The sequence below is a fragment of the Drosophila ficusphila genome, unplaced genomic scaffold (genome assembly GCF_018152265.1).
Source record: "Drosophila ficusphila isolate 14025-0441.05 unplaced genomic scaffold, ASM1815226v1 contig_414, whole genome shotgun sequence".
In the NCBI taxonomy this organism is placed as follows: Eukaryota; Metazoa; Arthropoda; class Insecta; order Diptera; family Drosophilidae; genus Drosophila; species Drosophila ficusphila.
The window spans coordinates 6,052,340-6,076,861 of NW_025064328.1; the positions used below are offsets into that span (position 1 = coordinate 6,052,340).

Here is a 24,522-nt window from a genome sequence, read left to right on the forward strand (position 1 = left end):
TTTGCATTTTGAGGGCAGGGTCGCCGCCATAAGTTGGATTATACATTCCCGATATTTGCAGACTATATTAAGCATTTTTTATGCTATATTTTCTTTATAAGTATGAGCTTATTTCACGTAGTAGATCTCCAGGAAATATGCTTTAAAATTGCGAGAGAGCAATCGACGCTCATCTCGGCAATTTTCAAACGTCGCTGCCTCATGTGTTCCATAGGTTTCCTAGCAGATTATCTGATGAATGCCAGTTAGTCGCATCAAGCAGCTTGTTAAGAACGGTTGACAATTCGGTCCTCTAAAAACCAGCAAGTGTATGTTCAAGAATTACTCACAATTCAAAATAAAAAGTGTGTGGTGCTGGTTGCAGAATAAATAGTGCGTTTTTAATAGAGATAACCAAAAGAAATTGGTCCCACAAACCTTTGGTTTATAGCATGATCCCAGCATAAGATAAGATTAAATCTGGCAGGCAACCGCCAATTGGAACCTCCAAATCTTCTTCAAGCCAATGTCCACAACTTTTGTCTAGCTGTTAGATTTAAATTGGGTTTGACGAACAGTGTTAGCATTAGCATCTAACACTTTGCAGCAGACAGGCAAGCGTTCAGATAAGGGAATCTTCTGACAATTCTTCGGATTCCAAAAATTGTTGAGCATACCTTGGTTCAAGAACTGCAGAGCATGGTAAACATTTCAAGTTCGGAGATTAATGGTTGCGATGAACCCTCAAAGATTGCAATTTTGTCTATCAGTCAACTGCAGCAAGAGTCATAAATTACTTCTTGAGATAATTGCAATTAATTCCCGAAAACAGATTAGCGAACTTCATTGCGAATAAATTAATAACCCAATAACCAGCTGTGAATTAAAAACTCAAAAATTATAAAGCCGTGAAATTGCATACAATGGAAACCAGAAAGAGGGGCTCGGCTTTGTTTGAATGACTATTTAGATATGCAAATCTCTGATCGGTCAACATTAACAGGGATTTAGTTCGAGTTTCTATTTTTAAGCGAGCAAAACGATCGAGAGCCATAAAAATCAAAGTAAACAAATTCATAAACTACCGAATTAGCCAAAAATCGAATGACGTCAAAAATTGTCACCTGTTTTATATTTTAAGCCGATTAGTTTTGGAGAAATGTAAGCTAGAAGCTTTGAAATGGTATGATTAGTAGAATATATTTAGAGGTCCTACGTCAATTCCATTTACCCTTCATCTTGGGAAACTGACCTGAATAATATGAGATATTATCTTTCAGGCACTTATTGTTAAGCTGTCCATCTTGATGCACCTGAGCTTTTGTGTTGTCCGCTGCTCGCATTTCATCTATTGTTTTGTACCCTAAATTAGCCCTAATCCTCAACTATGGATGATGCTACAGAATACCAGAGACTTCGCAGAAACATGGAGGAAGGTCAAGGATCTAGGCAAGGACAACCAGGATCGAGCAATGACATTTGCTCTACAGTTGTCTACACCGCGGAAGGAGAGGAAGTGAGTCTTCCTTTTAAAATACATATCATTTAGTAAAACCTCTGATTTAATAGCTCACCATAAACTGCGAGGTGGAGGTGCAATCCGAATCCTCTAGCCGAGATCAGTGGAGCAAGGGTGTGGAGTTCCTCTTCTCTTGCATCGCTTTATCCGTGGGTCTTGGAAATGTCTGGCGGTTTCCCTTTATTGCATTGGAAAACGGAGGAGGAGCCTTTTTGATCCCCTATGTGATAGTTTTGCTTCTAATTGGAAGACCTGTTTACTATCTGGAAGTGATTGTGGGACAGTTTTCAAGTCGTGGTTGCATTAAGGCTTTTGATATGGCGCCTATTATGAAAGGTTAGTACCTTAACTTTCTTTAATTTGATTCCTGCAATTATATAATTAAATTTATACAGGTATTGCCTATGGGCAGGTGTACTCCACCGCATTGGCTACAACTTACTACGCCTGCATTATGGCATTGACCATCAGATATTTGGTGGCCAGTTTCAGTGAGGTCCTGCCATGGACTTATTGTCTGGTGGAATGGGGCAGCAGTTGTGTGGCCACAGGAGCCTCTGCCGCCAACGATACATCTATTTCCCAGGGCGTCTCCTCCGCGGAGTTATTCTTTACGTAAGTTTAAGAAAGGTTCCCATTAATAACTCTAATATAATCACTTATCCTTTACAGACAAACGGTTCTCAGGGAACCCGAAACTTTGGAGGATAATGGTTTGGGAACTCCCAGCTGGGATTTGGTGTTATGCCTCCTAGCCACCTGGGTGATTATTGGCACTGTTTTATCCAAGGGAATAAGGAGTTCAGGGAAGGCTTCCTACTTCCTGGCCCTCTTTCCCTATGTGATTATGTTCGTACTGCTGATCAGGGCAGTCACTTTGCCAGGAGCTTGGCAGGGTATTGTGTACTTTTTGAAGCCACAATGGTCACAGTTGCTGAATCCCCACGTTTGGTATGCGGCCATTACGCAAATGTTTTTCTCTCTGGCCATTTGCTTTGGCACTCTGATTATGTACGCTTCCTTCAACGATTTCCACAAGAATGTGCACAAGTAAGTTGTAATTCTATCACTTGAACTTTATTTAACAACAACCATTGCTTTCCAGAGATGTGATTATAATCACCACCATAGATTCACTAACTTCCATTCTGGCTGGTTGCATTATCTTCGGAATTCTAGGCAATCTTGCTTATGAGACAAACACCTCGGATATTTCGCAGGTGGTCAAAGGTGGAGCTGGTCTTGCCTTCATTTCCTATCCGGAGGCCATTGCCAAGTTCAAGTACCTTCCCCAACTGTTTGCCGTGCTGTTCTTCTTCATGCTCCTGGTCTTGGGAATAGGATCGAATATCGGAATGGCGAGTGCTGTGGTGAATGTGGTCAAGGATCGATTCACCCACTTGCCACATTGGTTGTTAGCTGTCGGAGCCTCGGTGATTGGCTTCCTTTGCGGACTGGTTTACATGACTCCGGGTGGACAGTTTATACTGAATCTCGTGGATTTCTATGGCTGCACCTTTATAGCCTTGGTCTTGGCCATCGCAGAGTTATTGGCATTCAGTTGGATTTATGGCGTGAAGCGCATCTGCAGCGACATTGAGTTCATGTTGAATGTGAAGACCAGCTTCTACTGGCGCATTTGCTGGGCCATTGTGGCACCTGGCCTGATGTTTTTGGTCCTGGCCTACATGCTTTTTAGCTACGAACCTCTTACGTATCGGGGAGTTCAGTATCCACCTGCTTACTACATGGCTGGTTGGCTTATTTGGGGATTGGGAGTGCTGCAATTGCCCTTCTGGGCTTTGGTCACGATTTTCCAGCAGCCCGGCAAAACTTTTGGCAGTGTAAGTAAACAGAAAATATTTGTCTAAAATAGTAAATAATAATTGTTACCCTTTGTTGAACAGAAAATAAGAATGGCCATGCAGCCCACTGCCAATTGGGGTCCCCTGCAAACCCAAAAGTTCGAGGCCTACGTTCTGCATCGAAAACGCGAGGCTGATTTCAAGAGACCACGGGGCGGATACATGTTCGACAATATCTTTGGCTAAAAGTCTCGTTTAGTGTATTTTAAATTTACGCTTTATTATTAATGCTAAAACGCGCCAAACGTTTGTTTGCTCCAAGCTTGTAGCTTAAGATGTGACAAAAAAGTTTCAAACATTTGGTAATTATTATTTCCTTAGGCTTTAGGCTTAGCATAAGCATTGAAAGTTGTCTGTTATTAGGTTATCTATTTAATTGGATAATTTTGGAAAAAAATAAGCCAGAGACCTGTGGTTTTGTAATGGCAGCTAAATGATATTGTCTTTGACTGGGTGAAATGAAGTTCTATGGTTGGGATTATCCTTATTTTGTTGATTTTATTCTCTTTTGCTTTTGTGGCTCTGCTCTGCTTTAGTTTAGTTATCACAGCACTTTTTGATTCTGTTTTTATTGTGCAAAATTATATATTTCTCAAATTCAAGCCAGGAACCCGGCGGTTTTTGTGAGTTCGTCGGAGCAAGTGCCTTAAAAGTTCGTCAAATTATTTACAATTGTTTATATGTACGGTATATTTCCTAATGTGTAAGTGGCAAGCTATAGCCAAGCATTATTTAGTCAATTTTTTGATTGAAAATCTTATTTGGCTTACACATTTGCTTAAGTTTAAAAAATGTTGAATTCAAAACAATTACTCGAATCAAATTAAGATTAGTTTTGCTTGTGTCTTTGGCAGATTTCTGTTAGATTTGGGCAAAGTTAGCTAGATCCCCCATCCCTCTATTTGAAACCCATTCAATTTCATACTTTTCCCCAGCTTCACAATCTATTTTAGTTAATGTTTTACGCTAAGAATTGACTCTTGGTTTGCAGATTTCATAGCCTACTTTTCAGCGCAAAAATTCAGCGTTTATATTTGTGATTAACTACTGGGACTAAAACTATGATATATATGTATATAGTTCCCACTGAATCTATATTTGTTGTGGCTAAAATGGAAGTTTTCTTCGCTATCAACTCACACTAGATATGGTCCTATTATTTGGGCTTGCCTCTATATGATTTATAGAAAAATCTAGCACACGATATGGAGTTACCTTGAGTATATTGTCTACTACTTAAGTTAGATGCCTAATTGTGAGGGCTAACTAGCACATTTCCCTCGCTTTCCCTTCTTCAGAGCTGAGTTTGACTGGAGAGAGTTTAAAAATTTGTTTAGGCCTAGTAAATATCGAATTAGAATCACGTAACAGGTGCAGTTTCTTTCACATTGCAGTGTTTGTTTCGCATTAGCCCTAGATCTAGCCCTAGATCCACTATATACAGGAGTTAGAAAAGGAGTTAGAAGGCCTGTATTGGTCGATAGAGTCCCGTGTATCCGCAGAGTCTGGCTCTCAGTGCCGGAATCAGGAAGGCCGCCAGCGAAATGTCCTTGAGCAGATCGGCGCACTCGCACACCAGCAGGTACATCTTGTCGCCCTTCTGCGAGGTGCTCTTGTGCAGGGCGATGCGCCTCAGGCCGGCGGCACGTGGCAGGTATCTGCAAAAAGGGAGGGAAAATACAAAAGGTTACAAGGGAGCTACCATCTTGGAGTCTACTGTATTATGCACTTAAAACAGCATAGAAAATATGTAAACAGAAAACCATGGATACCGGCAAAAAACAACGTCTTGAAACAGAAAAAGGAACAGCGTACACTTAAAGTTTTAAAGCAGGTAAAATAAGTTTTGATTAAACATAACGTATTTTGATTTATAAAACAGAAAGGAATATATAAAACAGTTTAATCCGGATGAATAGGTTTCTAAAATTATCCCCATAAATATATTCATATTTATTGAAGTGTACCTGTACAACATTCGGGCGCCAGTCCAGTAGAGCCAATTCTTTTCGAATCGCTCGCCATCGTCGCCCTCGAAGACCTGCGGAATTAAAATTGAATTTTTCATGAAAATCGCCAATCCAAGCCCACTTGCTCCGCCCACCTTGAACACGCTAATAATGTAGCCGGTGGCCGCGGTCTGCGATTTCTTGAAGCTGCCGGCCTCGTTCGAGGGCAAAACCAAAGGCGGCCGGCAAATGGCAGCCACCTCGCTGTACAGATCCAAAGTGTGGGCGGCAGTGTATCTGGCAATGGATTTCAAATTCGAATTGAGATTGAAATATAAATGGGCAATTTGGCGCTCTGATTGGAGCACTCACTTGAGGGCCTTTGGTTCGAATTTGGACAGCGAGGAGACGCGCAGTCCGGCATAAAAACTGGAAGGATCCGTTTGCAGTGTGTTGATCAGATAGTACGAGATGAAGGGGAACTCGGCTGGCCAGGGGATGTTATTTATTAGATATATCTTAGGTATATATATTACAGTTCTTACAGTTCTTTTCCATGTTGGCCAGCAGCATTCCACCCACAGCCGTGTTGGCCTGCTGCACTTCAGTCACCAGTTCGGAGGCAATGGAACGCTGTTTGAGCAGCGGATGCGAAAGCGGCGATTCCATCACCGGATCTATGGCCTCCAGGGGACTCATCAAGTGCACCAGGATGCAGAGCTTGGGATCTGAGACTTCCAGTACGCTTAAAGGACTCGTGGCCTTACCCTCGGCATTTAAAGCAGGCAGCTGGAAAGGGGAATTCAAGTTAAGTAAGTCCTTTGATTTACTGTATTAGAACTATTCTAAATATATGAATTGCTTTATTAATAAGACTTCTCAATATATATTAATTAGTAAATTAGGTGTTCTTTATTCTTAATAAATACATTTAATATTATATTTGACTTACTGGAATTCCGGCTGGCAGGAATCGATCCACACTGTGCACGGGAATGATGAAGCAGTCGCGATCCAGAGTGGCCAGTGAAATGGGTTCCGCTCGTGTGACTCCCGAGTTGGCGCCACCACCGAAGTTCACTGTAAGGTACAGTAAAATATTATAATCGTACGCTCCAGATAAGTAAGACCCATTAAAGTTAGCCATTTAGTTATAGAAATACATCAAATAATATTAGCTCCTGGCAAGCCAATGATGATTGCTTCAAAGCTTCGCCTTAAGATCCTCTTTAAGCTGCGATTAATAGATTAATAGATTTGGCTTGAGTTATAGGAGATCGATCCCAGAGCTCGTGTGATTCCCCTGAAGCTTGCCGCAAAATACTGAAAGCGAGGCAAAGCGTTGTGGCGTCTCCGAGAACATGTCTAGCTTTCAGTATTTTCACTAGTTTTCACCAACAATCACATTTTTAAACAGAAAAGGAAACGGAAACGGAAACAAGACAGAACTTGCAACAGTCAGATTGAAGTATTGTAGAAGAACTTTGGGGTTAGCTACGTACAACGTGCAACAAACATTAATTGTGGAACTTAAGAGGGGGATTAGAGTGTTTTTTCGGTTTTGGAAGGGGGTGCAAAAGATAGGAATTTGTTTGAGTGTATCAGTGTTGGTTTTTTGGATGAGCTGGCTGGCAAATGAGACAATTAGTGTTGATCGAGTTTTGGGCAGCAACAACAACAACTATAGTTGAGATCTCAATCAGATCGATTGAGATATTATATTTATTTTTTTTTTTGTTGTAGGGGGGGACTCAAACCTTGCCGCGTGGCTGCAGCTGCGGCCGCTAGCAATGTTGTTGTTGCCGTGGCCACCGTTGCATCAGCGTACCCCAGTGTTGTTGCTGTTGCTGTTGCCAATAGATGCTGCTGCTGCTGCATTTGTTGCTGCATTTGCTGCTGGAGTTGCTGCTGCTGCTGCTGCTGCTGCAGGCGGATCAGACTGTTACTAGCGCTGTTGTTGTTGCTGCTCTCCGTACCCGGTCCGCTGCTGCTCCAGCGCATCAGGGAGACGGACGGCCGGCGGTCGACCAGCGGCTGCGGAATGTCCAGCTCGTACGGCAGATTGCCGGGGAGTGCCAGCGAGGGGGCGGTGCTCGACAGCGGGGTGCTCGGGATGCCTGACAGGGCGCTACATCGTTCTGAAAATTGGAGGCTCTCGATACTTTATATGCACACACAAAACACAACACAACACACACGCACACAGCAAACATAACAACAAAACGAATTTCAGGGGGTCAATGGGGTTGTGCTTCTTGCTAGCTGGATAAAATGGGTGGATTTATTTGTAAAAGATAGAGAAACCCTATAAATAATTCAATACTGTCATGGTTTGAGCCTTGAAAATTTTCATTTACTTTAAAAACACAAAGAAATCTACCCATTAAAGTGCTACTATAATGAAGTGTAAAGTGCGAGGACTAAGGGACTGGGTCAAAGTTCCTTTTGGTTGCTGAGTTTATTAACAATGGGGACCAAAACTAGACACATTCATCAGTTTCGTGGGTTAGTAGGCTCTGCTCTGCAGATGCTGATGCTGCTGGAAAAACTCCTTGGACCTTGGATTTTGGCTTAGATTGAAGGCCATTGCCACAGGCGGAATGTGTGAAAATATATAGTTGAAAGGGAAATCAAATAGTAACTTACATACGCTCTCGCTTTTGCTTTCTTTCTGCGCTCTGTGCCCCTTAAGCCAAGCCAACTGGAAACTGGAAGATTAGCTGATGCTGGCACTCACCCACTCACCTCTGCACACACACTTTCACATACACACACACGCACAGTCGCACGAACAGGAGCACAGCTTAGAAGGCGGAAGCGATGCCTCGGTAGCAACTAAATATCCACGAAAAGGTGAGCTCCTTACTAAGGTTAGTAATGCATGAAAGGTGGACTGCTAAAAACCATATATCCCTAAATGTATACTATAAATTAAAGCAAAAAATAATATTTTTACGCTTTCTTAATTGCTGAATCTGATTAATACCTTATCACTGGATCGAATTAAGTAATGGAAAGCTTTACTATCAGCTAATTATAGTTTTTGTTGGGTTTTAAAGTTCAAGATTAATAAAAAATTCGCAATTAGTTAAGTGTCCGGGTAACTCGGGTGGTAGAGCCTTGGACTTCTAATCAAAGGGTTCAGGTTTCAAGTCCAAGCTCAGGCACAACATTTTTTTCTTTTTACTCTTTTGTTCCAAAAATAAAATCCCCTATTGCAGAACTCTTTCATAATGTAAAATGTAAAACTCAATTAAACCAGCCCTCGAGTGTTCAATTACAGTTACACTCCACGTGTATTAAACAAGTGTCGATCATAAATAATAAAGCCTCTATTAAACTAACCCTCAATTAGGCCGCCATAATGGCCCCACCTGCCAGTTGGATGTTTGTAAAACTGATGGAAACATTTCAATTGAATGCCCTGCAAATGGCTGAAATGCAAATGTCAGGTTAATGGAGCACAAGTAACCGAGGGCAGGCTCAAGCGACTACAAAGGAACCAAAGTAATCGAGGGGGACAGAGAGAGGTAGAGAGAGAGAGAGAGAGAGAGTGAGACGGAGAGTGTGCCATGTTTGGGAATGATTGAAATGGACGCTAGGCTTAAATGTATACACAGTATACAATCAAAAGAGTGAACAGGGATATTAGAATTTAATTACTGTACATTTCATTTATATCGCTTATCATAAACAGTAAAAAATAAAAATTAAAAAATATATATATTGCATATATAGTTTTTAATCAAAGTTAAACCTGGAAGAATAAATAAACTTATTGGAGAGGCGAAACTTTAAAGATGTGCAACATTTGATTTTAAAATTATCCCTTTTCTTTTTTTTCATTTGTTCACTCTTTCGACGGTCTACTGTGGTTGCTGTGGCTGTGTTGTTGCTGCTGCTGTGGCTGCTTTTGCAAGGCGAACGACAAATTTACCTTCGCCCACATCGTAGCCGGGTCTGTTGGGCGAGAAGAAGAGGTGGGTCCTGTAGTGAATCTCCTCCGGCTGCTGGACGAGTCCCATGTCCCGGGAACGCTTCGTCCTGTTCGCCTTGGACTGCAGCTTTCCCCCGCCGCCGCCTGATTTGCTCGCCCCCTCGCGGAAATTCTTGCGAAACATTAAATTCATGATGAGTTCGGTGGTTCAAATGCGACCGGTGGGTGAACTTGTTGATGGTGGTGGTGCTGGTGGTTGGTTGCTTGTTTGTTGGCTTGTTTGTTGTGCGCTTCTCTAATTGTTGACCGCTCTCGGGATTTGTTGTGTTTGTCTGTGATTGTCTGTGTGTTGCGTTGCGTGTGCCTGCGCTCTTTGTTATCTGATTAAACGTAACTGTGGTTTCATTTGGATAACTTTCCGTTTTTGCCGAATGTTTTTAGCTTGCTTTTTATTTTGGCCTATACTATGTTTAGATTCTATTTAAGAGGACCCAACATTTGTTTGCATTTACCAAAATCACAAAAAAGATAATCGTCATAATTAATTTTTACTTATCGCTGCTTTTGTTGATGGTTATTTTTATGGTTATTTTAAATGTTTTAAAATTTAAGGTATTGTATTTAACTTAAATATATTAGAATAATATTTTATTCGGTTTTAAAGAGAACTTAAATCAATGAACTAAAAAGTTAAGAGGTGGCAAGTAATTATTGCTTATTAGTTTATAATTTGTTTATTTGGTTTATAAAGTGTATTATTATTAAATAAAAATCAGAGTTTCTTTAACTAATATCGTTGAGTTGATTATGGCCTTTTGTCTCTGCCGTTAGCTTTATAGCTTAACGCGAACACGCGACTACTTATTTCTTTAACCCTCCAAGTTCGTTGACTTGCACATTCGGCCAACGAAAATGGCAGCAAATGCTTTTGGGGCTAAGTGAACGTACACAAGTACAGAAAAGTGTGTGCAAGTGGGCGCGAGTGTGGCAACGGCAAGCGGAAATTGCCAGTTTCCGGCTCAAAATTACTTAGCTCAACCGAACCGAACTCACTTGCAGGATACGCGAACTCGGGCTCAAGTTTCCTCCCAACACGTAAGGAACGCAAAAAAAATGAGGGAAAAAAGGGGAAAATAAAATTCCAAATGCTCGGCAATTACTACTGTGTGTTTGTGCGAGTTTAATTAGTTCAAGACACGGAGCAATTAGTTTTATGGTCGCCTATTGATTGCCTTGGTGCGATAAATTTAGACAGCTGTTCAGCGGAACTGCGAAGGGGCGTGGCAGCTACGTGGGCGGGCAGAAATTGAAAAGTGCTTAGCTAACAATATGCCGGGCCATTTGTAAACAGCTTGCCTAAATAAAGCATTAAACGGGGAAAACTCAATTGAAATTTTGAAAAGTCAGCAAAGGAAATCGAAGCAAATTTTGTTATTTCCAAAACAAACTTTATGCAAGATTAATCTTATAATTAAAAGGAAATTACGAACAGCTTTCAGCAAAACAAAAAGTGATTACCCAATTAAATTCCATAATACCAATATACCATTACCAATTTCTTCCCTTTCTCCGACAGCTAATAAAAATCACATGCATTACTCAAAATTGTATAAATTAATCCGAATGGTATGCCAGAATGAATTCAAATTCTATATAAGAATAGCTAGCAATATATCAAAAAAATAATGAGCCCATAAAGTTATAGGAAAAGCGTCTTGGCGAAACGATTTTCCCCAATCCAATCATCAGATCACCCATACGCCCCGTGGCGCAATTGGCTGAACTGCCAAAACGCATTACTTAGGCATAATTCCTTTCGCAGCCACTTGGGCATTGCCTTCGACACCCGATTCCCGCCATCCGAATCCCCCTTACCAAATCCATTAACCGCGCCAATCACGCAAGCCATCAACTAAAGCGAGAATCAGAACGGATAACAACAACGGAATGGCTCGTAAACATTTTTACAACACTTTCAAGTGGCTGGGCCAACTATAATTAATTGTTTTAACGAGCCCGGTTACAGCAATAATGTCCATCATTAAACGAGGACCACAGGAATACACTTATAACAAAATAAGCAGCAGCGAAACAATCAAGAAGCCAAGAAAAGTGTGAGAGATAATAACCCGACCAAAAAGAAAATTTCTGTTCGTTTTCTGGCCAAAAATAAACAAAGCTAATGACATAAAATTTTGCGTTCTGTGCTTTGCCAAAATAAAAAGCAAACAAGAGGAAGAGCCACGTAAAGTATAAAATTAGATTTTCATGAAGAGGAGCTGCGCGTGCTGGGTTCATTTTTTTCTTTTTTGGTTTTATTTCTTTTTTTTCTACTAGGTCAAGGGATTTGGGGCCCTTGACCTTGGCTATATTTCTACTCTAAAAATGCATAGTGTTTTGTGTACTAATTTGTCGTTTTATTTTCATGAATGATTCGGGTTTCGTGCAGGATTTGAGTTCGGCCGATACATACATATAGATACATGAGCCTTGTTTTCTAAAGATAAGCAAGATAAACGCTGAAATGGTTATTCAATTTGTTTCCGATTTTCGTTTATATATATAACTAGAGTTGCACATTTTTATATATTTTACAACATATTTTAACAGATTTGTTTTTTAGCCGAAGCACTTTTTTGCACACTTTTTATATTGTAAATAAATTCTTTTTTATGAGACTTAAATAGTTTTCTAAACTATTCACACAATTTGAATAGATAGAATTGAATAGATTAACACTTTGAACAGAGGAATTTTTTCTCCAAATGTTCATTTAACAAGATATAAATGGCATATAGATGGCATTTTATTTTGCATTTTTATTTGGCCCACATTTACGGCTCTTGGCCGATTGACCAACCAGTTTCGACTGGTTTCAGGTGGCCAAAAGCTATAACACACGAACGCACACAGGACACAGTGACACCTTTGTCGCTTTAGCGAATTTGTGTTTGTTTGCGGGGCGTATGCGTAATATATTGTTTCAACCTGACTGGCACGCTAATTAGTTTAATTTCACTTAGGATGGCCAACGGCACGACATTTAAACGAATTTTGGGTAGATTAATGCGTCACCTAGTGTTTAATAATAGACCTTATCGATAATGCGAGAGCCATTAATATTTTTTTCCAATATTCACACGCTTCTACGGTGCCCCTCGAAAAAATATGAAAATCATACGAAAAAGGAAAACGTTTGGCCTGCGACGCGGTAAGAAATCAACTGGCACTTGGAGAGCTTTTCCGCTTTTCCGCCGACGCGACTGCTGACAAGACGATGTGGTCGATGTCAGATCGCTCATCGTTCGCTGGGCGAGCATTTTTCATTAACTTTGTTCAACTTATAAAATTCAACAGCAAGAGCCATCGCAGCACTGTGAAAAGCTCGTGCTCGTCACTTGTTGCGTATACGCCGTGTGGGACGGACACTCAATGACAGATCCGTCTCTTTTATTGTCGTTGTTGTTGTTGATTAATAAAATATTTATCGCATTGTATTTATTTCATGTGTGAGAGAAGGCTTTTTTCCGTCCAATTCCCTGCTGAAAGTTCCTTGCGGCTCGAGCAATTAATGGCAAGTGAAAATGAAATCGAAAATGTTTCTGAGGTAAAAAAAAGGCAACGAAAACATGGGGCAGCAACCAACAAATAAAAAGCCACTGTCTGAGTGGTTCATTTTTATGGGTTTTCCTATAAAATGTCAGGATCCGCAGAGCATATTGGTTTTATTGAGGGAAGGTTTCTATTTGAATGTATCTTCTACTTAATCAAATGTCTAAAGATAAATTAAATATATTAATGACGGCTCGTAAATTGGAAGAACCATCTTCAACAGATGCTCTTTATTATGTGTTTGTTTACTTAATTATTTTCTGTAGGGTAAGTAGTCGCCCAATCAATAAAATAAACTATATTTCTCTTTTTGTACCTTTCATAGATTTCGTATACAGTGAGTCCTTTTTTCTTTTTTTGTACTGCGTGTTGTGTTCTCTGTTCGCCTTTTTATTGATTATGTGTTGTTCCTGTTCTTGGAATTCCCCTCACTGTCAGTTTGCCTGCCCTCAGCCCTAAAAGTTCTCTCTGGGAAAAGTTTGACTTTGGCATCCGGAAGTCATTCGCTTTTTGCTTTTTGTTCTGCTGCTTTTCACTAATTGCTTAAAAAAGCGCTAAAGTTTGTAACTAGTTACCTGTTTACTTGATTGATTGATTGAACGGATAAAGTTTAAACTTTGCCGCATATTTGGTAATCCTTTGGTTAAGTCAATCAAAATTTATAAACATCACTTAATCACTTGGCATTTGGTAGGTAATTTGTGGTTTGTTATTTATTGTAATCAATTATTCAAAAGATTATTTCAAGGCATTTCAGTTTCTGCCATTAGCCCTTTTCTAAGAAATAATTCCTGAATATTTATTACCTATTTCGGTTTAATTTGCCGCAACATGGCAGAAAATAAGCTATTTGGTTGGCATTTCCCATGCAGCTGGCCAAATCCCCAACTCAGGTGCATCCGCATTTGAAAGCCTTTCATTTTTGTGGCTTTAACTGGCAGGAGGACTCGAGGGAGCCAATGTGATTTACATGTGTCTAAGCCGCCTCCATTTTCCCCTTAAGCCCCCGTTCACCGCAACTGTCATGCAGTGGAGCTTAGCTATGTGAGATGACCCTAGCAAGGACCCAACTGTCTCGTTTCCTTTGCTCCACTTCGCTTCTGGTTGCATGCAACATTCTTGCATTTCGGACTGCGGCAAACAAACACGCAACTTGCCACAAAGTGCTTGGCAACAACAAAGTTAATCAGCCAAAGAAATACCACAATGTTGCACTGAGAAAAAAAATAAATGACTTTTAAGCTACTTAAATTAATTATTTATACTTTTATAATGGTTATAATTGATTCAGCGAAATAATGATGAAAACTTATTAAGAAACTCAAAATTAATTATTTATTCCAGCTACTCATTTTGCTCTTTTTCTTTTTGCTTACTTTTAATGATTCGCTGCGGTTATATTTTGTCTCCAGCTTGATGGCTTTCTAGATTATTCCCCGCGGATTTGATTTAGTGCTTCATCGAAGCGGGAGATCCGCCATGAGCCCATAAACAATTTGGCCAAGTGGCGAGGACCTAAGACCATGATCTAAATAAATTTTTCTATGCTTCATAAATTTAAATGAATTCCGCTTTCATGACCCACTCGAGTGCTCCTCCTGGGAGAAAGTGTCGTCTTCTTCAGCCAATCTGAATCTTTAGCCGGCTTTTAAGTTGCCCGTTATGAGCTGCTTAACGTGTGCATAAATTTACTGGTAGCTTCTCCCCTTTTAGTTTTATTCTGCTGTGCGTTTGAGCGGGTCGTAACTTCTTGTTGTTCCCCAGGAAGTTGGTGCTTGGCACGTGATTGTGTTTAGCTATTTCCCCAACTAAAATTCCCATCGGCAGTCTGATAGTTGTCTTCCACTTTAATTCTGTTTTTATTGGGCTGAGTTGGCTTAACAAGGCAAATGTCATCTTGATTGTTTTGTTATACAGTTTGGCTTCCTGATTCACCCCTCATTTAACTAGCAGTGGAAGCGTAGTTCCTAATTTATGGTATTCATTTAGACAATGTCTAGTTTGCTTATTAAATTTGCCCGTGATGACAGCCAAAACATGACTCTGTCAGCTGAGGAGGAAATGTTAACAGGGTAACATGGGTTGTGATGAAATTGGTTGAATTTGGTATGGAAAAATTTTCGAAAAATTCTGCACTTCTTAGGCCATACATTTTCTAGTTTTTGTCCGATTTAAAAGTGGGATATCTCTAAATGTTTGTATTTCAGTTCTCTAACCAACTGCATCATTAGGTAATTTTTTCTTTTTTCGCCGATTTTTTTTTTCAATTTTTATGATGTAACGCCTTACCAAATTTCCAACTATATATGGGGTTAAGTAAATTTGTAAATGTTAAAAATATAAATATATTAATTTGAAAACCCAAGTCTGTTTGATTTTTAGCAAATATTTATAAATAAATAACTTAACTTTATAAATGAGTTGCTATTTGTACTTTCATACAATGCACTTCAGGAATTTTTCCAAGGCCAAAATGAAGTTTAAAGACTTCCAATACTATTCCAATGAATCATTTCAATGACTAAGACTCACATGACAACTTTTGAAGATCCCGATTTTTCGTCCAACACCCGACCATCAGGTGTCCAAGCTGTCAATCCAGGGAGATGATAAAAAAAAAATACTTTTTGCTTTCTGTTTTGATTTTGATAAGGGGCCGTCGAAGATAGCCAATTGATGGACGGGGAAACTAGGAGCGATTGGTGGTGGAATGGGGAGTGGATTAGACCCACCTATCAGTCAGTAAATACCGATGGGATTCCGGGGTATCCCCGATGTCAGTCGTTGGGCAATGAAAGATTACGGTGGCCCATTTACAATATGGAATTTAAAATTCCATTAACGCCAGTCACCAGAAAAAAACAAAAACACAGGAAAATAATTGTGGAAAGGGAACAAAGCAAATTGCAAGTAAATCTGTGTCAGCATTTTAGCTCTGCCTGCATCAGTTTCAATTTTCGCAGCTGTTTTCGTCACTTTATGGCCAACACCCGAGGCGGGAAAAAACGAAGGGAAATGCCCTGCACAAAGGCACAACATAAATAACGACGTCATACCATTTCCGAGCCCATAAAATTGAAAAATGCTGTGCAAATTACGTGTAAATACCAAACAGCAGCCAAAACCAGCAGCGAAATCGCAATGAAAATGCGCGTAAATGTTGTGGCCGGAAACTGTTTATGCGTCTGTTTGTGTGTGGTTTTCCTCCCCGTTTGCGAGTCTCTGTGTCTGTGTGTGTGTGTGTTTTGGACATGTTTGTGTGCTAAAGAAGAAGAAAAAGAAGGAGGAGGAGAAACTGCATTGAGGTTTATGGCGACAGTTGCTGATTATTCTCGCATTCGGACGTGCTGCAAACTTTTATGGTAAACAAAGTTTCAAATACTTATTTATTTTTGGGCTATAAAAAAGGCATTTCAAAAATCAAATAGAGAATATATATTTTACTTGTTGGAAGATAATTTTACTTAGATACAATAGAGGGATTGTTAAATAGTATTATTCATAACAGTTAGAAAAGCATTAAATTACTTGCAAATACCAAAATATTTATAATTTTCCATCTCCTTGCACCTTTCTTGGTAAAATTTCTACACAAACATAATCAATTATTTACACAAGGCTAGTTTGCTTAAGATTTTCTGCCCATTAGCCACACTCAAAGTGTGCAGCATCCAAATGCACCCAATTAATTTAATATTAACCATCTATTGAGCTAACGAACTCATGGGATCATTATTCATTTTCGACAGCACCACTTCCTTGGGTAATTTTCCCCAATTTAGCCAGGACACTTGCTATTTGCATAAGACCCGACCACAATAAAGTGGCCCAAATATGCAATTACGGTGCACACACATGAAGTTTGTGGCGCATAAAAACTTGTTAGCCATTGGCAAGAGCCGAAATGCCGAAATGCTGATGTATAAATAATTCCCAGCCATAATGGGTATGCTGACACAAGTGGCCATAACCTCCCATAACAAACAGGCGACTATATTTCGTGAATGCTACTCCCCTTTTCCTCCTTTTTCCGAACCCCAGGATGCCAGAATGGCCAAGGGCACGCACAAAATGCGAGAAGCAAACAGTATTTTCACAAATTATACGAAATCGGTTTGCACTTAGAGGCGGCACATGCCACATGCCACATGGCAAATGGCAAATGGGGGGCAAGCCGAATATTTATCCGAGTGAGTGTACTCGCACTCGGGGGGCACTCACTCATGTAGTCGCAGTGGATGGGCTCCGGGGGGCACTCGTTGAGCTTCTTGAGCCAGTGCATCAGGGTGGCCAATTTGGTGCGCTTCGTATTGGTTCGCTCGCAGTCGAGAACAGTTGGCTCAAAGTCCATTTCCAGCTTGAATTGGCCCATTTCCCAGGCCTTCTGCACTGCCTTCTGACACATTCTGCACTCCTTCGACTGGCTGCTCTTCGCAAACTGAACTGGAGAAACATTTTGCAATCGTCTTTGGTGTCACCTTTTGCCTCACGTATGTGTAGGCCATAAATTACTTCATAAAATGGCATTTTGTCTAAAGCCTTTTTCGGTTATGATCGCTGATATGAAACGACCACGTTACTTGTCACTCAAATCAACTGCGTTTCATTGTTGGCAGACAAAACGAAATCCCAAACTAATTTTTACTGTCATTATTCATATGAAGAGGAGCTGAAATCAAGACCCAGAATAAAGGGAGTGCGTGGAATTTATGGTGCTGCCGTTGACACATATTTTGGGCCCCGAAAAATTACAGCCCCCGAACAATAAAAATCAAAAATTGAGAAATTTATTATGCAAAATTGGTTGGAGCTGGAATCTGTTCTTTTATTCTGGGAAGAAAAAAACTATCTCGACATAAATCACCCAAATCAATCAACAGGCTTAGAAATATTTATTAACAACACAATTTGATTTACCTTGTCATTGAAAAAAGCTATTTATCACTATGCTGTTAAACTAAAAAAATATCTTGAAAAGTGTCCCATAGAAGTTATTTTAAATTTACTTTTTTAAAAGATAGATACAGAATTTTGTGTTCAGTTTTAAGCTTTTTTTCAGAGTTTACTTGTATTGTCAATTTATCACCCACACTCTTTTTTTTCGTTTTTTGTTTGTTTGACCTGGCTTCATAAATTGGAAATTTTTATGGCAAAATATAAATGGTGCCAATGGCCTTGACAGGCCAAAAACACCCACTTCTCCCCCCTTAACACGTTGTGTGGTTCTTTCGAGTTGGTCAACTACTGCTAATTATGGCCATTATTTATGCGCTTGTTTTTGAAATTTGTCAATTTCCGCAGTAATTTGCGACTAGTTTTTTTTATTGGCCAACTGTATTGGAAGCCACCAAAGCCACAAAAAGCAATTAGAGGTGGAAAGGGAGAAGGATGTGGTTTGTGATTATTTTGCCGGGGTTTGAGTGTCCAAACGATGTCCTTCATCGATTTCTTTAGCTATCAAAATAAATATGAATCTGTTTTAGGGGCCCAGTGAAGTATTTATTTGTTTGAGATTGGCTGAAAAAACCATTAATCTCGCTTAACGACTACAACAAATCAATTATTCCCACAAGAAACGGACCCTGCCCTTTTCGGCTGGAAACTAATTCCGATGTCCTTGGTCCTTTTGGCCCGGCTCATTAGAATGGCTTATCACCAGCGAAGTGATGAATGTCGAAACTTTGGCGCAAAACCAACAAATTGTGAGACACATTTCCCGGAAAATCGGAGGCGGGGGGAAAAGCGAGTGGAAAGCTCTTAACAGCGGCGCCATCGTTTCCACTGTCAGCGATTTTTCATCCTAACAGCTTCGCATTCATCTCCAATATGCCTGGTGTATATAGCTAAACCCGGCTATATGGTATATGGTATCCTTGTGTGGAGGAGGGTTGCAGCTTGAAAACTCAATTTCGTTTCGGCTTTCTGCACCGTTTTCCTTATTGCATTTGCATTGCACACAAAATGGAAAAAGCGTAAATAATTAAATAAATTATGAGCATCGTTGCCGGTGAAAGCCTCTTCTTGGCTTATGGATTTTCTCAGGCAACTAAGAACTTTTCCAGCTTATTTTAGCATGACACAATTTTGGGAGCAATTTCAAGACGCTTTCCTACTTGACTTAGAACTCATCGGAGCCTTCAAGTTTTTGGGTTAATCGCTGAAAAGAAAACTTCTCTTAAGGAAGCTCCGTACACATAAAAAAATCATAAACAATTTTTAGAGCTCTATTCAGGTTATAATTTATTTTTGTTATTGCAAGAAATTTAAGTTTACTTTGTTTTAGAAACCTTTAAATGCATTCTGCAAGAGTTCGTTTTACTTGGCTGGAAAATTCCGTGCTCATTTATTCGCGAGAATACCCAGTTTTATGAGAACTACATTTCATGCACCCCAAAGTCGGACTTTTATTTACGTGACTTTCAATTGAATACGGGATGCAGAAAAAGGGAACGATTTTCGCTGGAAGGAGGGCCAAGAGGAGGGCCATTCCTTGGCATTCATTTCATTTGCCCCGTCCTTCATCATTCCTCAGCCTCAAGAAGGACGAAAAGGAGGTGCCCCAGCGATTGGGGGCGTGGCCAGCCCATAAATTCCACGTGAGCAGTGGGTTCTTGGCGCTGGAATCCGCCGTCGTAAATGCAGACATTCGGTGGCTGTGTGGCTAAAAAAGGGTTTTATGGAGTCCTTAGCCGGGCTTTGGCGGAATGCCGCGGCATATGCATTAAAGATTTTTATTGTTAGAATAAACGTATCTATATAAAAAGTATCCCGCATATTTCTTTATGGGATTTTTGGTTTCTGCATAAATCAGAGCGTGAAGAGAAAAAGGATGCAAAGTGGATTAGGAAAGGGAAAACGGAAGGGAATTTGGAAGACTTGGTTTAGCCACTTAAGTGCTTAATAGGGCATGAAATCGACGAAGAAGAAGCTGGAAAGAAAAATCGTAAGTTCTACCAAGAAAAATAGCTTTAAAACTTTTCCGATAGTAAAGTTCAAACTACAAAGTTGTGGTTAATATCGCTTTAACAACTTTCTCTTATTTAAACTAAAACTTGTAAATATGTATGCATTTTGTTTACAGTTTCAGCTACCATTTGATGCATTGAAGAGCTTACGATTGCTCTTATTCCATCTGATCTTTAAATCCTCTTTCATTTGGCCGCCAGCCACTGAGCAGAATTTATCCCCCATTGAGATTTAATCCGACTTGCCATCAAATCCGACTGACAGCAGCCTTTGGCTGCCCAGCTGTAACTATACTATAAAGATGTCCACGAGGATATATAGTCTCCTTCCTCCTGAGTCAGCTGTAATGAGCTTGACCTTAGCCCTGCTTTGGAACGAGGAATCCTTTCGCTGTCAGTGACAATCGCTGCCAAAAGATTCAATTCAATTTCTGACCTCTAAGCAAAAAGTCCAAGGCTTTGCCACCAACCAAAAAAAAAGAAAATATTAAGAAAAAACTATCAATCGGCGGGAGTTGGCCAGAGAAACAGCTGCAGTGGCCGTGTTGCAACTGCAGTTGCTGCCGCAAATTACCACGTCGACATTCAGTAGAGTCATAAATTGTGATAAATGAAGTGGTCTGCCATGTCGCCAGCTTATTATCAGCCTTGTCATTGTCCAGGTGGTTGCTGTTTCCCTCCTCTATATTTTTTTTTTTTTTTTTTTTTTGTACAACCCACCCACACAGGATTCGAGCGTTTTGGCAGGATTCCAATGACTGTTGCTCGTGCACTGCTGCCATTTAAATACCCTGTACAAACGGTGGCTAAGCCTTTAAAGGATCCCCTTTCGTGTGGCAAGTTTTTGAGGGCACTCCGATGCCGTTGTTGGCCACTCGATTTTCTTCCTTCTAGTTGGCTATTCAATTTAGTGTTTGTTTGCCTTTCGCCATTTCGCATTGTTATGCTTGGCTATTTGTGCTCTCACTTCGTTCTTGCCGCTGTATATTTTTTTTTCCTCCCATTTTTTTTGCTGCTACACAAATGCTACTCATGCATATGCAACAGCTCCTGGAAACGCTGCATAAATCATACGCAGCGTTGTCCGCTGTCGAGCGAAGGCTTCTGTTGCCTACTTTGCGGGTGGAAGGACGTTCTTATTGACTTTTTCTAGCCGGCTGGGCAAATATTAATTAACCAGCCCCCCAAGAGAAAGAGAGAGGGGAAAAGCGGAAAAGGCCCTGTGTTAAATTCGAGCCACAGAAACCGTTCAGTGGGTCAGATTAACGACACGTATCCATCGGCCGTCTCAAGTGCCACACTTTGTGGGTCACTTTGAGCATAATTATAATTACGAGCAAGTGTGCTTACAACATTTTCCAGTTTGCTGCAGTTGCTCGGTTGCTCGGTTGCTGGTTGCTCGGTTGACGTTTTTGTTATAGTTGTGGCCCAAACTGGAATGGGGCACCCATATGCCTGGCTGCCTGCCTGCCTTTCTTGCCGGCGATGGGACCATAAATTTTAAATTAAGTTGCACTGCCGTCGGCGGATTTTGTTGTCGTTGTTGCTGGACGGCACTGTTCTCGGCTTTGCATTACTTTATTTGCAATATACGGCAGAGTTGACAGCTGAAAAGCTGCAACTGGAGCCTGCCTAATTGTGAGCGATGCGATATATACATTTCAGTTTTTAAGCGTAAGCTGTGCTCATATTAAAAACAGAAGTATAGTAAGTTTTCCTAACAAGATGTAATGCAATTTTAAGTGCTGGTGATGCTTTCTTGCCTCTTTTTTTCTTATTTTTACTATTACTGACCCCAAAATTGCATTGCATTTTATTTTAGCTGCAGACGAAATCTAATTTTGTGATCTATAATAGAAATTCTTAGGTTCGCTGGGGTCTCTCCTCTGTATCGCGTTGTTTGCAATCAGCGCTGACAAATTGCCAATCGATTTTGATGCGCCAGACATCGGCGTCGGTCCCTGTCATTCATTTCCCCTTAGCGTTTCTTTAAAATCGAAAAAATTTCTGTTTGCGTTTTGATGATTGCCGAAGACAATGAAATGACAATCAAAGTCACGTGCCGCCCAACGCCAGCTGCAAAAAGTTGCATGCAAATTTCTGCGAGAGGAGGGGAAATCAAAACAAAGCAAAGAAAAAGGGAAGATCTCAAGAGGGAGGAGGGGAAAGGGTGAAAATTCCAAGGTGAAAATAGGTATCATACGAGAATGATTCGTTTTGATTGCCAGGGACAAATGCTTCGATTGCCAGACCCTCTTTCGAATTCAGAATTCCGAGCCCTGAAGAACAACTACAACAATTGCATGCCAACATCGTGTCTCCACACGCTCATTAGCCCATAAATGCCAACTGCTTACACAAGACATTTTCCCAGGCATCCGTTCTCTTGTTCTTATTCGATATAGGATTAACCCCCTAACACCCTCTGTGAAATATGTCCATCATTTCAAGCAACACTTCCTCAGCTTACTCAGAACATATTTTATTGGTCCATTTACTTTAAGGAATTATTTATGAATCCTTCAACAAACCAAAAGAAAGGATTATTATGCTGAGCTTAAGAGCTTTAAGATTTTTATACTTTATTATATTTTGATTAAGCTTTAAGATTTGTATACTTTATTTTATTTTAAAATCTTTAATAACTTTTGCAATAAGATCATGTATTGTATTTAAATAACAAATTAAAGAATTAACAATTAAAGAAGAATTAAAACAATTTAATTCGCCCTCAAATCAACTTTAGTTTCCTTTAAAAGGGCCTAAACCTAAAAAGGTTTCCAATAGAAATTGACTGAATTCACCAAGAACCTCTAAAATATTCAATTGCACTGGACCCACCTGGGTGTTAAGGGGTTAAGCAGATTGAGCCAATCGGATTAGATGACCCCGGGACTCACCTTTATTGCCGGGTCCATTGGCCGTCTGCAGCGAGGACATCGGGATGGCGAGGCAGTTGCGCGGCGGCGGCGGAACGGCGAGCGCCAGATCCTGCGGAGGTTCGGAGCGCGGACACGGCGTATACGCAATCTTGCTGCCGCGTCCTGGCGTCGGACTCACCCGTGAATGCCGCCCACCGGTCACCGCTCCCCCTCCTCCTCCTCCTCCTCCTCCCCCGCTGCCCCGTTCGCTCATCCTGCTTCCTGCTTCCTTCCTTCCTGTGGCTTTCGCTTTACTGGAAAATTAAATGCATTTTCTTTCCTCTTTTTTTTCTTGGTGTGCTTTCTGTGTGCAGATACTTCCGCTGATGGTGCACCTGCAGCCTTGATTGTGTTGTTCAGCGGGCTTATGGCATCGCTCGTCTTCCGGCTATTGTGCGTCAATATCCAGGCACTTAATGCTAATGCTAATGCACGGATTGCAAATGCAAAAATGTCTCAACTGGCTTATGGAGGCTTTTATTCCCAGCCACCAGCCAACAACCAAAAGGAGGAGGAATAGTGCATTCAATTCGCTTCTGAAGGGGTGACCGTGAGCAAGGCTAAGGATGCGGCTGCAAGGACGCACGGTCGACGACGAATCGAAACTTTAGCCAGTCCGCAACTTCACGTGCCACTGCAACAACAATAACAGCGACTACAACAACAACGAAAGCAACAATGCAGCAGGAGCAGCAGCAGCAGCAGCTGTAGTAACGAGTCACACGAGCAACATCCAAAAAAAACCCCGATATCGGAAAAGTGCGACGCGCGCGCGACTTGCACTGCTCGATGTCCTGCTGGCGACTGAGCGGAAAAGTGGTGAAAGGCAGGAGAAAAGCGACAGCTTCTCGTGCGGGCAAGCATAAAAATAACACGATGCCAAAGTGCCGACGACAAAACAGCAGCAGCAGCAGCAGCAGAAGAGGAAGAAGCAGCAGCAGCAGCAGAAGAAGAAGAAGCAGTAGCAGCAGAAGTAGAAGCGACAATGAGAACGAGAAAGGCCGAAGCGCAGCGAAATCAAAACAAACAAAGTACAACGCGGCATATGGCAGACCTCGTGCTCAGGCCCATGAAAACCCCTCCTGAACCCCCTCCCCGCCCACCGCAGATTCGTACTCTCTCTCCGCGGGAGCATCTTTATTGTCGTGGCACCGCTGGTTGCATTGAGCGAACTTTCCACTTCCTGATGGCGTAAAGCTTCTGCGTCAGAGCTTTTTCATTCACAAAAATTCACGGGGAGAGATGCCAGATCACAATAAGGATATGCCAGGGCTTAGCTAACAATATTGTGATATTTTGGGGGAACAGGAATATTTATCTAATCCTTTTGAAGTTACATTTGAATGGAATACTCTGCGTATGAGTGATAATATTATAACGTATACGTATAAGAACTTTAAATAAATCGTTAAAATTAGATTCTTTTAAAAAGTTTCTTTTCTTTGAAGTGTCTGAGATAATAAAAAGCTTAAAGCTGTAGGTACATTTTAATAAAGGATTCAGTACTCCCTAAAAAGCATTTTTGGCTGTATGAAAATTATGAAAGTAGGTATAGAAAGCTTTACTTCCATTTATAGTTAGCTTTGCGAGCTAAAATCTGAACTATATATTATATACTTACCTACAAATAAAGTGATTAAATAAATAATACACACCTTTTAAATTGTATATTCTGGTTTTGTCTTTATTGAGTTTTTTTTTTGTTTTTGCCTGTTAAGTAGAATAGAATTATTAAAATTGTTTTATATTCGTTTCGTTTTCGTCTGGTTTTTCTT

The 24,522-nt window shown here is 40.6% G+C and overlaps 2 protein-coding genes across 8 annotated transcripts; one reads left to right on the plus strand and one right to left on the minus strand.

Moving 5' to 3' along the window:
* Positions 1 to 249: 249 nt before the first annotated feature.
* Positions 250 to 3,564, plus strand: LOC108086740 (sodium-dependent nutrient amino acid transporter 1). 2 transcript variants are annotated; one of them, XM_017183773.2, is made up of 7 exons: positions 250 to 308; positions 1,383 to 1,495; positions 1,549 to 1,834; positions 1,894 to 2,113; positions 2,171 to 2,548; positions 2,604 to 3,342; positions 3,406 to 3,564. In XM_017183773.2, exons 2-7 carry the CDS (start codon positions 1,406 to 1,408, stop codon positions 3,547 to 3,549), a joined length of 1,857 nt encoding a protein of 618 aa, XP_017039262.1. In that variant the 5' UTR covers positions 250 to 308; positions 1,383 to 1,405; the 3' UTR covers positions 3,550 to 3,564. The 2 variants fall into 2 exon arrangements, with proteins under 2 accessions (XP_017039262.1, XP_017039261.1); XM_017183772.1 differs by having other exon boundaries at positions 256 to 308; positions 1,352 to 1,495.
* A 1,240-nt stretch (positions 3,565 to 4,804) lies between these two features.
* Positions 4,805 to 23,557, minus strand: LOC108086741. 6 transcript variants are annotated; one of them, XM_017183774.2, is made up of 9 exons: positions 22,727 to 22,796; positions 9,250 to 9,726; positions 7,070 to 7,450; positions 6,265 to 6,392; positions 5,858 to 6,101; positions 5,685 to 5,799; positions 5,468 to 5,609; positions 5,331 to 5,404; positions 4,805 to 5,021 (listed from the first exon to the last, which is right to left on the minus strand). In XM_017183774.2, exons 2-9 carry the CDS (start codon positions 9,440 to 9,442, stop codon positions 4,823 to 4,825), a joined length of 1,476 nt encoding a protein of 491 aa, XP_017039263.1. In that variant the 5' UTR covers positions 9,443 to 9,726; positions 22,727 to 22,796; the 3' UTR covers positions 4,805 to 4,822. The 6 variants fall into 6 exon arrangements, with proteins under 6 accessions (XP_017039263.1, XP_017039264.1, XP_043064173.1 ...); XM_017183775.2 differs by lacking the exon at positions 22,727 to 22,796 and adding an exon at positions 15,970 to 16,052; XM_043208238.1 differs by lacking the exon at positions 22,727 to 22,796 and adding an exon at positions 12,431 to 12,448.
* Between the last annotated feature and the right edge of the window lie 965 nt (positions 23,558 to 24,522).

Coding starts and splice junctions, on each gene's coding strand:
- LOC108086740 (XM_017183772.1), top strand. CDS start 1,367: ATGGATGATGCTACAGAATACCAGAGACTTCGCAGAAACATGGAGGAA. Junction 2,114..2,170: donor TCCGCGGAGTTATTCTTTAC/GTAAGTTTAAGA, acceptor TATCCTTTACAG/ACAAACGGTTCTCAGGGAAC. Junction 2,549..2,603: donor TTCCACAAGAATGTGCACAA/GTAAGTTGTAAT, acceptor ATTGCTTTCCAG/AGATGTGATTATAATCACCA.
- LOC108086741 (XM_017183774.2), bottom strand. CDS start 9,442: ATGAATTTAATGTTTCGCAAGAATTTCCGCGAGGGGGCGAGCAAATCA. Junction 6,393..7,069: donor AGCTGCAGCCACGCGGCAAG/GTTTGAGTCCCC, acceptor TGTACCTTACAG/TGAACTTCGGTGGTGGCGCC. Junction 5,405..5,467: donor ACATTATTAGCGTGTTCAAG/GTGGGCGGAGCA, acceptor TTAATTCCGCAG/GTCTTCGAGGGCGACGATGG.